Raw genomic sequence first — 14,989 nt, 5'->3', positions numbered from 1 at the left:
TCTTTCTTATAGCTTTCAGCTTTCAAGATTCACATGACTCACCTTCCCACTCGCTTTGTCCACCCCTAATGTCTCATATAAACAGCACTAGAACATTCACTCTTCCCTTTGGTGGAAAGGTTTTAGTAGACCTCACCACATTTTTTTACCCATCACCTTTAGGTTGCACTTGCAAATACTTGTGACAGTACTGTACATGTGACAACAAAGTGTCTGTTTTTTTTACTTTAAGTCTAAAACTCATTTTTCTGTCTGATTGTAGCCAACGTGGCTGCAGCAGCGGGTGGCTTCATCTATTTCCTCAGCTACCTGCCTTATTTGTTCCTGTGGCCACGCTACGATTTGCTGAGCCATGCCCAGAAGGTGTCAGCCTGCCTTATCTCTAACGTGGCCATGGCCATGGGATCACAGCTCATAGGAATGTTTGAAGGCAAAGGTAAGATTCAAGTTTGTGGTCAAGTTACGGCCCGAAAATGTGATGGTGTTTCTGTTTGCATCTTTTAAAACAATTACTTTCTTATTTTTAAAAAACATTTTCACCCGTCTCTTGCTTTTCAGGTACAGGAATCCAGTGGTCAAACATGTTTGACTCTGTGACGGTGGACGATGACTTCTCCCTGGCCCAGGTTCTGGGCTTGCTGCTGTTCGACTCTGTGCTTTACGGGCTGGTGGCCTGGTACATGGAGGCCGTGTTTCCTGGGGAGTATGGAGTGCCACTGCCTTCTTACTTCTTTTTACTGGTATGCAGCGTAACTAACTGCCATGTACTGAGAGTATAGGCATCGAACCACACTTAAGTGCATTTGTGGTACACGTGTGAGAGCAGATACTTACAGTTACAAATGAGTTTCACTTCTTATGCTTTTAGTTTTTGCATTAGTGTCATTTTATTTCAAACCTACAAGAGGTAAACTAAAAGGAGAAGTTACCTGCAAACAAATATCCTTGAATGCATACTAGGTTATGCAATTCATTTTCCCATTATTAAATGGTGTGATGTTTTTTTCTTTTTGTCATTTGCAGTTTTGCACAGAATTAAACTGGCATATTTTTTTCAAATGCTTTAAATAGATTGTGTTTAGCACTCAAACGTCTCCTCAAAGACTGAAATATCTTCAAGACATGGCTGCCCTGAGTAAACAAGACTTTTGTTTCAGTGGGAGTGGAAGTCCGAACATATCAGCTGGAGGAAGTCTTCAGGTTCAGCTAGTTAGAATAACAGGAAACGCCTTAGACTCTCCAGCCAGCACAAATATGTTTTATCTTTACAACGGCTATGGACCATCATGAAATGACGTTCCTTTAACGCACAGACACGCACATACTTGTACTCTCACAAAAATAAACTCAAACTGAACCATTTCCCAGTTGTCGGGAATTTATGGGTGCGGATTAGGTGATGACGCACTTCACTCTGCGTCCACTGTGTGTGTGGATGCTGTCTCTGTAACAGAACAGAGAGGTTTGAGTCTTGCTTTTTGGTAGCGTGGAAAAAGCTGGTTTGGTAATGAAACAATCCCCTCTGGTGTGTGTGAACAATGAAAGCGTTGTTCTGCCATCCTCGTCCCTGTTCCTTGTTTCACCCCTTTATTAACCGGGTTCAGTGATAAATGACGATTTACTTTGTTTGCAATAAATGACATCGCTTTGACCTTCAAAGTGTAAATGATACAAGCGGATTTCTTACATTGCTTCTTTTATCCCTGTAATTTGCAGCCTTCATACTGGTGCAGCAGCCCTCGCATGGCTTTGGTGAATGAGAAGGAGGAGGAGGAGGATGCAGAAAAGGCTCTGAAAGGAGAGTTTATAGAGGAGGAGCCAGTCGGACTCGTCTCCGGGATTAAGATTAAACACCTGTGTAAAGTAAGCAGTGAAACGCTGACCCAGGGATGTGCTTTCCCCTTTAATCTTAGAAGATCAAATGCAAATGGCTTATGCTTTTGTTTTTAACAGGAGTTCAAAGTGGGCAACAAGACACGAAAGGCTGTACGAGAGCTGACTTTGAACATGTTTGAGGGACAGATCACAGTGCTGCTGGGACACAACGGTGCTGGGAAGACCACAACACTGTCTATGCTAACAGGTTAGCAGTGTTAAGGCATTGCCTGGCATGTGGATGTATTAAACAAGCAATTATTAACCCAGCCTTGCTCCTGTTTCAGGCCTGTTTACCCCCTCCAGTGGCAGAGCCTATATTAACGGATACGACATCTGTCAGGACATGGCCCTGATCCGCCGCAGCCTTGGACTCTGCCCTCAACATGACGTGCTGTTTGATAACCTTACAGTGAGGGAGCATCTGCTCTTTTACGCACAGGTACTTGAACAATGTAACGTTCACTATTATGAGACAAATGGGTATTCTGACAATAATTTCTTTTTTACATTTTACAACACCATAATATAAAAACTTAAAGGCCTTTTAGATTTAGCTGTTAGCACTCCATATCAATTTGCAAAAAAGTATAAGACCTTCTAGTGCCATCACGTATCAAAACTCCACTAACTTAAAACTAGACTCCTGAAGTCCATGGAGTCGGTTGCTCAGACACAATAGCAAATATGCTTGAAGACTGATCTTTTTTTTTAAGTTTATGGAGAAAAAAAAAAAGTTAATATTTATATTTATCTGTTTTTCTTATTAGTTTTCAATTGGAAAACTTGAATCTGATCAAGTGAATTGAGAAAAGGATTTTTTATTTTATTTTAGTTGCATGATAACTGCAGAAGAAACAAGCAACGCTCACATTTACTCATGTTAAACATTTAGATTTGAGTGTCAGTCACATTTAAAATGAATGCATTTGCTAAAACAATAAGGAGTAACCGCTAAACAGTTTCTTTCATGCATCATAAATACAGCTCAGTTAAACTACCACATGTTATGCTTCATTTAACAAAAACATTATGCAGTGAACACTGTGTACTTGCATATAAATGGATATTTCTTCATAAATAAACTTTTCCTGTTTTCTTTATTTGTCCAGCTAATTCTTAAAATATTCTCTTTTCTAAGGGATGTCAAGTGTCCATGCAGACACTTCTTATTTTTGTAATCCGAGTGTTGATCTGTTTTATATCCAGCTAAAAGGCTACTCCAGAGACAAGATACCAGACGAGGTGGATCGGATCATTCGCATCCTCAACCTGGAGGGCAAACGAAACGCTCGCTCCAAGACCCTCTCTGGCGGCATGAGGAGGAAGCTCTCTATTGGTATCGCCCTCATTGGAGACTCAAAGGTTTGGTGGTTTTGGTATTCATGTTTCCTTTCCATTGTCTTTCTTTGCCTTCTTCTCCATCTCTGATGTATTCTCCTCTTCAGGTCGTCATGCTAGATGAGCCCACGTCGGGCATGGATCCGTCGGCACGTCGTGCCACCTGGGACCTTCTGCAGGGGGAGAAACGGGGTCGCACCATCCTGCTTACCACTCACTTCATGGACGAGGCTGACCTGCTTGGTGATCGAATCGCCATCATGGCAGGAGGAGAGCTGCAGTGCTGCGGGTCTTCCCTCTTCTTGAAGAACAAATATGGTAAGTGAATTTGAAATTTGGAAATCAGAGGAACTGAAAATCCAGTAATTGCACTGCAATGTGTCCACACTAATGATCGCCGTATCCATCTCCTTTACTCACCAGGTGCTGGTTATCACATGGTGATAGTTAAAAATGCTCTCTGTAATGTCTCTGAGATCACCCGCCTTGTTCACATGTATGTTCCTAACGCTACACTGGAGAGCAGTGCTGGAGCCGAGCTCTCTTATATTCTGCCCAAAGAAAGCACCAGCAGGTGAGTTAGTCTGGCCTGACATCCCTCATACTGAAACATTCGCCACGACACAGAATGAGCTCTGTCTGCTACCTAGAAAGATACAGCTAGAGCCACATCTAGAAGTCAGTGACTTGATGATAAAGTCTCAATCGTTGAAATGGACATATTGAATTATTGAATGTGTGAAAACAGGCTTACTAACTAAACATTGCATATTGGTGTGATGAATGTTATAAAAGCAGACAATGGAAGCTCTTTATATGAAATTGTTTTCTATTGACTTTGTGCAGTGAAACTGAGCTTTATCTGCAATTCTCTTTTCCTCAAGTTTATTAATATTTGAACCACACTGCTATTTCTTTGTTCAGGATTGTTATATTTAATAAGTTAAACTGTCTACAAGAAGGGGAACACTTAAACCAAAAAGCACTGTGTCTAGGAGATGGTGTGTGACCTATTTCCTTCTGTATTTTGTGTTTTCTTGCAGGTTTGAACTGCTGTTTGCTGAGTTGGAGATGAACAGAGACGAGCTGGGCATTGCCAGCTATGGCGCCTCAGTGACGACAATGGAGGAGGTTTTCCTCAGGTAGGATTCCAAAAGGCCGTCCGTCCGTCATCTGTACCTGCTTATTCCTGCCAGAGCCTGTAGTTATTTCAGCTTCCGTTACAATAGTCGAATAGTTTCATGCTATGAAGAGTGTAAATCTTGTCATATGTAGGAAGATAGACATTTGAATTAATTAGAAACTGGGTTAAGCATGCACTAGTAAGGCTGCACCTACAATTTGTGTAAAATTATTTTAACATTGGATCTTTAGATTTAAAGCCATAACAATTTAAAGGGTATTTTTCCTAAGCATCCTCAGTGCATATTCATGCATTTGCTTTTGAGGAAGTTTTTACACCTTTAACCATACCTGCTTACAAATGGGACAATTTTCAGCTTATCGATTTCCATCTCTTTCTGGTTCCCAGCTGCCAGCTGCTCACCAATGAGTTCTTTCTGCTTCCTTGGTAGTTTGTAACCGTAGCAACAAGCACAAGACCAGTGCATGTGCTACTTCACATGTGCAAATTTATATTTGGTCCTGGCAAGACCTCATTATTTACTAGTCACACTGAGAGCCCAGCAGTGTGCCCTGCCATTTACACAATTCATCAAACATCAAATACGGCACCAAAGCAAGCTGCTTCCTGATCATTTGGTCTTTTAACATTCTTGTGTTGGTCCGTATTGTACAGCTTAGTGAAATTGTTTCCAGCTATTTATTCGTCTATAGACTGAAATAATTGAGGATTTAACCAAGCTGTTGTAACTTTTTTGTGTGTGTTTGCATTTAAGAGTTCACACGTAAAACATGTTTTTCAAGTTTTCATTATTGCACTCTGCAGATAAGACGAGTGAAAAGATACCACTAACGGAGTAGATGAATTAATCTGTACTCTGTACTATCTGCTCATGAAAACACTTTGTATCGAAATGCATGTCTGTAACAGCTGGATTTAGCCTGGTGCATTGGCGTCTTTCTCTCACTAAAGACTACGACCCAGAAATAGCTTTGTTTGTAGGCAGTCCTGGCTGTTTTCACCTGGAAAAAAAAACAAAAAAAACAACCCCAAAACAACAATAGATTAAATGATTACAGTATGTAATTTTTGCAATGTTTAACGTTTTTATGATTGATGTCTCTTAAAAATAGCTTTTTATAAATCACATTATTCATTTACTTTTGTTTTAAGGTCTTCATAATTTTTTTTTTCAACACCATCCGTTGGTAATGTACTATTGATGTGTGTTTTCAGGGTAGGAAAGCTTGTGGACTCCAGTTTGGACATCCAGGCTATCCAGCTTCCAGCCCTTCAGTACCAGCATGAGAGACGCTCCAATGACTGGACCACGGACGACACCAGCAGCATCAGCGGCCTGACTGATGTCACTGACTTCACAGACAGCGGCACGCTCATCTCAGAGGATTGCTCCAACATTAAGCTAAACACAGGGGTAAGATTGAATAAGCAAAACGCTGCTTTTGTGTGCATTTTTCACATATCACTTATAATGCTCACGTCTAAATGTGGATATTTACCTCCACCAGGTCAGACTACACCTTCAACAGTTCTATGCCATGTTTCTAAAGAGGGCGCTATACAGCTGGAGGAACTGGAAGGTGATGGTGGCTCAGTTCCTGGTCCCTTTGATCTTCACTATTGTGGCTTTATTTGTGGCGCGCACCTTACCTGATCACCAGGATGCTCCTCAGTTGAGGCTGAAGCTCAGTCAGTATGGTCCCACCAGGGTCCCCGTGTCCCTGCAGCCGGGGGCAGGTCCTCTTGCAGCTGCTTTTGCAAATGCCTACACTTCCCAACTCACCGACCAGCAGGGTCAACTCATTAATATCACAGGTAAGTCTGATAAGAAAAAGACTAACATGTTTTAGAGCATCCCTTTGTGAAATAACTGTTAACATTTCTTGAAAATGAGAACAGCAGAGAGGGAAAACAGCTACTTGTTGAAATCACTCTTTTGGGAAAAAAAAAAAAAAAAAAAAGATAGGCCTAGTGGAAACCCAGACTGGTCTGCTGGTCCTACTAAGTCGCACAGAAAAGAGTTCGGAGAACCAAGTTGTTACACCTGTTTCTAAATGAATGCTTTGTAGTTATTTAGTGGTAGCATGACCATGGGATTTTCTGTCTGTTTAATTTTGTTTTATGGTTTTTTTTCCCCCTTTTTTTTTCCCTTATTATTGGAATTAGAGGTCTTGAAGTCATGCTCTGGGTCTCCGGAAAGCACCTTGAGACAACTTGTATTGTAATAGGATGCTATATAAATGACATTTAATTGAAGTATCAGAATCAAATAATCTAACACAGCTGTTTCAAAATTTTGAGTTTGAAGTCGGTCTGTGGAAATTATAAATAAATTTCACCAAACTCAGTTTTTTTGTAATTTCTTTAATTTAATTTACTTCTTATGTAACCTCTTTAATTTCCATTGTTTGAACTTTCTGTCCGTATGAATTGTGCTATATATAAATTTGATTTGCCTTCCAGAGACACAAACAGAAAAATAAAGACACTGAAAGTGACAAATGGTCTGACAGCAACTAAAAAGGTGTTCAGTTGATCCCAAAAGAGACTCTAAAACAATGACACTTTAAGAGAAACAGCTGCTAAAAAAGGGACAGAAATGAACAAAAATGAACAAAAAATTACAAAACGTTACAACATCTCTAAATTACTTCAGGCAGGCTATAGCCACGAAGGGGCTCCACCAAACTTCAAAGTGATGTTTAATCCTTTGTTCTCTTCCCGGCAGACATCACCGATTACATCCTAACTCAGGCAGCGCGAGAAGGTGGCAGCTTCAATGAGCGCTGCGTTGTCGGTGCTGCTTTTCAAGGAAGGGACAAACGGTATGCTGAAGCAACAGCCTACTTCAACAACCAGGGCTACCATACTCCCGCCACGGCGCTCATGATGGTGGACAACGCTCTGTTCAAGCTCGTGGCCGGACCTAACGCTTCCATAGAGATGGGCAATTACCCCATGCCACGCAATCTGTCTGAGACCGCGCTGGGACAGCTCACAGAGTGAGTTAAGACGGACAGCTTGATTAGTTGCTTCATATAAAGTCATTAAATGGACTTGGGGTAAAAATCATACACAGTCACATGAAAAACGCATGTATCCTGACATCACCAAACATTGACAGAAATACTTTCAAATTGAAAGAGGCTATACTGTCTTTACCACGTGGTTGTATATTGTGCTCTATTTCTTCTTCTTTGGTGCTGTCACTCCTGACCGTTTCACGGTTTTCTGACAACTGCAGGAGCAAGACGGGGTTCGCCATTGCCATCAACCTAATGTATGGGATGGCGTCCCTTTCCAGCACTTTCGCCTTGCTGCTTGTAACAGAGTCCTCTCTCAAGTCGAAGCACGTGCAGCAGGTCAGCGGCGTCTACCTGTCCAACTTCTGGTTCTCAGCTCTGCTGTGGGATCTCGTCAACTTCCTGCTGCCCTGCCTCCTCATGTTGGTCAGTGTGGCATCTACCTTTCATTAACATCAGAAAAGTCCATATTTTTGTTGTACCGAGGCATACATTTGCATCTGTTTTTTGCTCTTAGGTGGTATTCCAAGCGTTTGGAATCAAGGCTTTTGTGGACAACAACCACCTGGTTGACATTCTGTTGTTGCTGCTGCTGTATGGCTGGGCTGTTGTGCCTCTGATGTACCTGCTCAGCTTCCTCTTCTCCACCGCGGCTACAGCTTACACACGGCTTACCATCTTCAACGTGATCACCGGCACCGCCACCTTCCTGGCTGTCACCATCATGACGATCCCAGGTGAGAGACAGACCATCAACAACTCCAGAGTCAACTTGTTATCTTCGTTTTTGACTTAAAAAAAGGGGAATTGCATGGAAGGGATTGTCTCCAATGAAGTTTAAAAAAACAAACAAACAAAAACTACTACCGGTAATTATTGATGGAGGAAAAATGCCAGACTTGGAAAAGAAAGCGTGTTTCAGTAGAAATGGATCTATTCAACTATAAATTTACTAAAAAACATACTAAACTTAGTAAACATCAGTCTCTAGGTCTTGAATATGTTTGAATCACCATCTTATGATCCTGGTTTGGCTGGGTCTGAAATATAAAATATGTAATATTTGCAGTATTTGTGCAGAAAGAGAGTGAGGTGTCATGTACTGACACCGGAAAAGGCTGCAGAAAGGCGTCAAAAGAGACTGTGTACACTTTGTTTACCGTGAAGAAGAAAAAAACACAACTGCAAAGCCTGGAAAAGAAAGAGAAGAAAACACCAAACAAAACAATGTCTCCCCCACATCCTCCTGACTGCCTCTTTTTAATCTGTCTCTGCAGAGTTGAAACTGCAGGATTTGTCGCACTTACTGGATAAGGTGTTCCTGATTTTCCCAAACTACTGCCTGGGCATGTCCTTCAGCCAGTTCTATCAGAACTACGAATTCCTCTCATTTTGCACCTCCAGTCCAATCAGCCGAGGAGTCTGCAAATATTTCAGTAAGTACTATGTAGTGATGTTTTTGGCAGCCTGTTTCAATTGTAGTTTTAGTCTAGTCTTTGGGTCAAGCTATCATTTTAGTTTTTATTAGTTTTAGTCACGTTCATACTCCTTTTAGTCGTGTCAAGTTTCAGTCGACTAAAGGTCTGAGCATTTTAGTCTTATTTTAGTCAGAATTGTCCATGACCATTTTAGTATAGTTTTTAGTCGACGAAAACTGATGACATTTCAGTCTCGTTTTAGTCGAAAAAAACTGATGACATTTTAGTCTAGTTTTAGTCAAAGATTGTATTTAGCCAAACCCATTTTACAATTCAAACAAGGTTATCTTATTATTATATTATTTTTACCTTATAGACTTAATAATACATGAATTCCAGATACAGAAAACGCTCTAATTTGAGTTTACAATATATTTATTTTTTCCTGTGATTTTGGGGCCACATTTCTCCCCACCTTTTTCTTTTTCGACGACACTTTGGGTTTTCTTTTCCACGTCTATGTAACGAAAGTGTATCCAAAGATCGTCTCTTCTTCTTCTCCCAGCCCCAGAGAAGATCCCCGCGTGGCCAGCAATCGGTCCCTATCACGATTTAACTTTCTCTTTAATTGACGTGAACCCGTGAACCTAATGGCGTTAACGGCATCAGCCTCTAACTCTGCAGCTGCATCTGCTGGATCTGATTCCCCGCGGGCCGCGACTGGGATTGAGGACGTGACGTCACCCAGCAGTAGCCACTAAACCGCAGGAAACAACTTAAACAATGTATATTAAGGATCTTTGTTATAACATTTCATCTCGTTTTGGTCAACGAAAATGAAGACACATTTTAGCATAGCTTTTATTTTGTAATCTACATTTTAGTCTATGTTTTTATTTGTCTACGATATTGCATTATATATTTAATTATCGTTATCGTCACATGACCAGCATTTTCGTTGCATCTTGTTTTCCTCAGGTGATAAAGGTTCGTTGACAATGATATTTAGTCATAATTTTCGTTGACGAAAGCAACTTTAGTACTGCCTCAATGTAGCTTGAGAAATGAAAAGATGAGAGCTGTTGCTGCACATTTACACTACCGGTCAAATGTTTGGACTCACTTTGAAAGTGTGTCCAAACTTTTGACTGGTATTGTATGTACTAATGGACCTAAAACAATGAAAATGTGACATGGGCTCAGAACAACCAATTTTTGTAATGGGAATAAACTCAATAATTGTCATGCTGGAACAGTTGACATTTGCTTAGAATTGGGACATTAGAGAAGTGACTTCTCACCATATAAATAAATCAAACCTCTTACATTTAAGCTTTTTTACTTTGGTTCAGCCTTCAATTTGTCTTTTTGTAGACATTACGTACCAGCAAAACTACTTCTCGATGTCGGAGCCTGGCATAGGCCGCTTTCTCGTGGCCTTGTCGGTGCAGGGCGTCGTCTTCATTATTCTGCTGTTTGTCATCGAGCTTCAGTGCGTCCGCACTCTGCGGCGAATCCTCGCCTCTCTGGGAAGAAGGCGCAAGCAGGTAGATGCACACATGTACAATTAAACTCAGCGTGCACTGCACAGGAAGTGGTTTTACAGCCTGGTTAAATAAATTCAAGCCTAGAACTTAAAAGGGAAACTCCCTCAAGACAAAATAAACTAAGCAGTGCAGTCGTGCAAAGTCTGTTGAACCATAGAGAGAATTCAAGTATCTGGTGAACAGTAACACTCCGACCAGACTGGTTCATGAGATTCTTACTTTATTTCGTTACAAGAGAGGTATGTCAACTTGTACATTTTAAACAGAATATTTTGTACATTTTTTTTTTTTTTTTTTTACAAATGTGTAATTGTTATTAATTATCAACAATTCACCTTAAATTTTATTTAAAAGATTCTTGACATTAAATTCCAAAGGAGACTAAAACTTCAGATTCTTCATCTGATTTCTGTTTTGGAAATGGTTATTTAGAGCTAAATCTGTAAGCAAAACCACAGAGATTTATCCCTGAGGTATTTCTCGAGGCTGTGTTAATTCTTTGCGCTTCACAATTGTATAAGGTATTTTATCATCTTACATTTTGGGTTGTGTTTGCCAGTTGCCTCTAGTAGAGGATGGCACACAGCTTCCAGAGGACAGGGATGTGGCTGAGGAGAGGAAGAAGGTCCTGGAGTGCCAGCCAGTTGTGGAGTCGATGGTCGGTAGCCCCCTCATCCTGCAGGAGCTCAGTAAGGTGTGGAACTCTGCTGCCTCGGTGGTAAAATGTGTCTGTTTTTAGCTAAACTTACCAAAAGGTGGCGTTAATCCCCTGCTACGTTCCATCTCAGGTGTACAGCAGCGGGGAGAGTCTTCTGGCTGTGGACAGGCTGTCTCTTGCTGTAGGGAAAGGAGAATGTTTTGGCCTCCTGGGCTTCAATGGGGCAGGGAAGACTACAACGTTTAAGATGCTGACAGGAGATGAGACCGTTACATCTGGGGACGCCTACATTGATGGATACAGCATCTTGAGGGACATTAAGAAGGTGAGAAGAGGAAGACTGGAGGGATAGGGTGTTCGTAGAAATCAGTATGGATGCAAGCAGCATTGTGTGTTTTGTTTTCACCACAAAATGACATCATTTTTGCAGGTGCAGCAACGCATAGGCTACTGTCCTCAGTTTGATGCTGTATTGGACCACATGACTGGGAGAGAGACCCTGAGTATGTATGCCAGACTCAGAGGAATACCTGAGAAGTATGTGTCTGGCTGTGTGGAGAATGTTTTGAGGTCACTGCTGCTCGAGCCTCATGCTGATAAACTGGTCCGCAGCTACAGGTAGGAAGATGTTTGTATTATACCGTCTACAAAGTCCCCTGAACGGGTCTGTGTTTTATTGATCATTAATTACTACGAACATGCGCAGTGGTGGTAATAAGCGGAAGCTGAGCGCAGGCATGGCTCTGATCGGTGGGCCTCCAGTCATCTTCCTGGATGAACCTTCAACGGGGATGGACCCTGTAGCCAGGAGACTGCTGTGGGACGCCATCACGCGCACTCGGGAGTCTGGCAAGGCCATAATCATCACTTCTCACAGGTGAGTTTTTGTGTAATATCCATCTGATAGATGTTTATTTCTGCTTACACTTTTATAACCGTCACCTGGATGTGTTCCCTCATCAGTATGGAAGAGTGCGAGGCTCTGTGCACCAGGCTGGCAGTGATGGTCAACGGGCAGTTCAAATGCCTGGGGAGTCCTCAACACCTGAAAAGCAAGTTTGGCAGCGGCTACACCCTGCTGGCTAAAGTTCATATGGAAGCAGAGTTGGAGGACAGTGACTTACTGCTTTTTAAAGACTTCATCGAAAGCACTTTTCCAGGTCAGATGTTAGAAAAGTACACCGTATTTAACACTTGACGCGAATGTATTTGTTAAGTTGTTATGTTGATGTAAAAGAATAGCAAACCATACCTAATTGTGCATGCTCTTTTGCAGGAAGTCAACTTAAAGATGAGCACCAGGGAATGGTGCACTACCATTTGACTGACAAAACACTAACCTGGGCACAGGTACAGTAGCAGAGTACATCAGTGATGTCACATCTCCCTCTACTGGACTAAGTTGTAACATATTTGTGAAGACGTGGAGACTCGCTTTTCTTTCTTTTTTGTTAGTAAAACAAATCTTGAATCATGAAATATTTTCTTTCTTAGGTAAATATAGTTTTGTAAGTTTACAGAGATATTAAAGCATCTGTGATGAAAGTAATCTGTAATTCAGACAAATCCCAAATTACATAAACTTTTTACTTATGGTGTTTACATGATTTAAAAAAAAAAAAAACTATAGTAATTCTCACCTTCTTCACTCCCTTCCTTTCCAGGTGTTTGGCACTCTGGAAGCAGCCAAAGAGAAATACCAAATTGAAGACTATTGTGTGAGCCAGATATCACTGGAGCAAGTTTTCCTCAGCTTCGCTCAGTTCCAGCACTGCACGCAGGCTGGGAGGAAGTAGGTACAAGGAGGAATCCGTCCATTGTCCATACTATGCTACAGTGCTCATATATAACCTGTGTCCAAGGACTTGCCTCAGTCACACAGCAGGTGTGAACGGTGGCCGGAGAAGACCATTGTTTATCTCCAGCTCCATTTTTGACTTGAACATGGACCCAACACCGATTGTTCCAGTTGCGGACTCCAGCATTTCTTCTTCTGCACCACCTTTTGTGCGTCTTTGGTGATTTACACTGTCTGTTGTGTGAATGTAGGAACACTGATTCTGATTCTGATTTATGACATGGTCATAGCATGTGGGATAATACCAAGTACTAAAGTGTCAGTGTCTGCACCTTTTTTAGTGAAATCAAAGATCATGACATCACCACCACATCAAACCATGTGTGTCACAGGGTTATTTTGTGCACATAACATTTGTATATATTTTGTTTTTCTTATTTATGACTTTCAGTACTTTCTTATGTTTCTTAGCAGTTGTGTTTTACTTTGGTACTCGTCAATCATCACCACTGAATGAGCGACTCAATTGTGATTGTGAAACTGTTGCACACCTTTGAGCCTTATCCAACCATAAGGGGGTTTTGTTTCTTTCCCCTAAACAGACGGACCGATTATCCTGAAGCCTCTTAACTGTTGATGACAGATGTACATAACATGTTGTCTACATGGTACTTAAATGTTTTAAGTTAATTCAAGAGTATGCAGGCTCATTAATTAATGCATGCATAAAATACCTGTGGAGCATGATATTTTGAGGGAAAGGAGCTGAAATCAAACAAAACCAGACCGTCCTTATTGAAGATGAATCCTCAGAATTCCTTTCCTACCATTCTGAGTGCAGCAAGTGCTCTCCATTTTCAGCTCTTAGGAAGCGGGATTCTGTTTTTGCTGCCAGTACATTACAGTGTGGCTGTCACCCATTAGAGTTGACATACAAATGTTTTAGTAGCAGATTGTCTTGAAATTATTCGTGACAGAGTTGTAGAAAGCATGGCAGCATCACTCCTTTAAATAATTTGGACAGCCATGATTCAGTGCTATGAAAAACCTCACAAACTCAGAGATTCCCACTTCCAACTTCACCCCTGTATATCTGTATCTTTATGTAGAGCTGCTCCTTCTTAAAAAAAAAGAAAACAATTAAAAAATGCAATAAAATGACTCATTTAGATATAGCAAAGTCCTCTGCATACAAACATATGCCTTTTCAGTGGAAGAGCCATCAGCACAACCTTTTATTTTTTTATTCCTCCTGCATTTGGTTATGCAGTGACTCTTAATTCAGAGTGCACATTCCTAAAGCCTTGTTCATCCTCAAAGAACTTTTAAAAAGATGTGTGCATTGTGTTAGGAATATTTAGAACATTTGATGTTTCCAAAATAAAAGGAAAATCCCCACAGACATGGACGTGTAGCCACAGTCTCATGCTTTTCATAAGGATCAATATTAAAATATGGGATAAATAATCAGATTAGCTCTTTTTAGTGTGCAAATAACATACCTACGCCTAAGAAAAAAAAATGTCCACAGAAGTGTGATGAATGTATCTGTTACTAAGCACCAAGTTACCTTTTATGAAGTTTTTTCATTTGCAATGTTTCCTTCATGCACCTTGATTTGAACATTGACTGTTGTTGCATATACGTGTACGTTTTCACATAAAGATTTAACGTAATCATTTTGCATTTTTATTACCTTTGTTTGTAGATTTGCACAAATCATTCCTCATTTCATCTCTGACTTGAAAGAACTGCAGAGTGAAAATGCAAAAACATTGATAGGCTTGCACTGCTGACATGTAATATGACCTGCTGAAAAATGGTGTATCATACTGTATTTAAAAAGGGAACTTACATCATTGTAACTGTGTACTGTACTGAACCATACCATGGAACCGGCGCTGTCAAATCGGTATGTATCGCCATTCTTTTTAAATTAAATAATTCTCCATGAAACTAGAAGAGAATACCAATGTCTGATCTTTTATTTTATTTTAGTATAAGTAAGTGGAAAAACATATAAACTCTATGCACAATTTAGTACACAGTAGAACCTTTGTACAAATGTACCCATTACCCAAAGTTCATGACCATAGGTGAGGGTAGGTGCGTAGATTGACCGGTAAATCGAGAGCTTCACCATTCAACTCAGCTCCTTCTTCACCACGACGGTCCGGTACATCGA

The 14,989-nt window shown here is 40.8% G+C and overlaps 1 protein-coding gene across 1 annotated transcript in view; it reads left to right on the top strand.

Moving 5' to 3' along the window:
• The window catches only part of abca3b (ATP-binding cassette, sub-family A (ABC1), member 3b), a 28,718-nt gene extending 13,954 nt beyond the window's left edge, over window positions 1-14,764 (top strand). Inside the window, exons 9-31 of the mRNA XM_061712700.1 lie at window positions 263-436; window positions 559-740; window positions 1,717-1,863; window positions 1,954-2,083; window positions 2,163-2,317; window positions 3,085-3,240; window positions 3,324-3,534; window positions 3,640-3,790; window positions 4,260-4,358; window positions 5,576-5,774; window positions 5,869-6,175; window positions 7,089-7,362; window positions 7,605-7,809; window positions 7,901-8,120; window positions 8,661-8,819; window positions 10,176-10,348; window positions 10,908-11,042; window positions 11,137-11,331; window positions 11,437-11,624; window positions 11,713-11,883; window positions 11,970-12,166; window positions 12,283-12,356; window positions 12,671-14,764. Of these exons, the coding sequence (XP_061568684.1) occupies window positions 263-436; window positions 559-740; window positions 1,717-1,863; window positions 1,954-2,083; window positions 2,163-2,317; window positions 3,085-3,240; window positions 3,324-3,534; window positions 3,640-3,790; window positions 4,260-4,358; window positions 5,576-5,774; window positions 5,869-6,175; window positions 7,089-7,362; window positions 7,605-7,809; window positions 7,901-8,120; window positions 8,661-8,819; window positions 10,176-10,348; window positions 10,908-11,042; window positions 11,137-11,331; window positions 11,437-11,624; window positions 11,713-11,883; window positions 11,970-12,166; window positions 12,283-12,356; window positions 12,671-12,802 (4,034 nt within the window). The 3' untranslated portion in view covers window positions 12,803-14,764. The remainder of the gene's footprint in view (window positions 1-262; window positions 437-558; window positions 741-1,716; window positions 1,864-1,953; window positions 2,084-2,162; window positions 2,318-3,084; window positions 3,241-3,323; window positions 3,535-3,639; window positions 3,791-4,259; window positions 4,359-5,575; window positions 5,775-5,868; window positions 6,176-7,088; window positions 7,363-7,604; window positions 7,810-7,900; window positions 8,121-8,660; window positions 8,820-10,175; window positions 10,349-10,907; window positions 11,043-11,136; window positions 11,332-11,436; window positions 11,625-11,712; window positions 11,884-11,969; window positions 12,167-12,282; window positions 12,357-12,670) is intronic.
• Window positions 14,765-14,989: the final 225 nt, after the last annotated feature.

Source organism: Cololabis saira, chromosome 21, assembly GCF_033807715.1.
Source record: "Cololabis saira isolate AMF1-May2022 chromosome 21, fColSai1.1, whole genome shotgun sequence".
NCBI lineage: Eukaryota > Metazoa > Chordata > Actinopteri > Beloniformes > Belonidae > Cololabis > Cololabis saira.
Note: the sequence above shows the minus strand (reverse complement) of the source record. Positions and strands in the feature narration are given on the sequence as shown.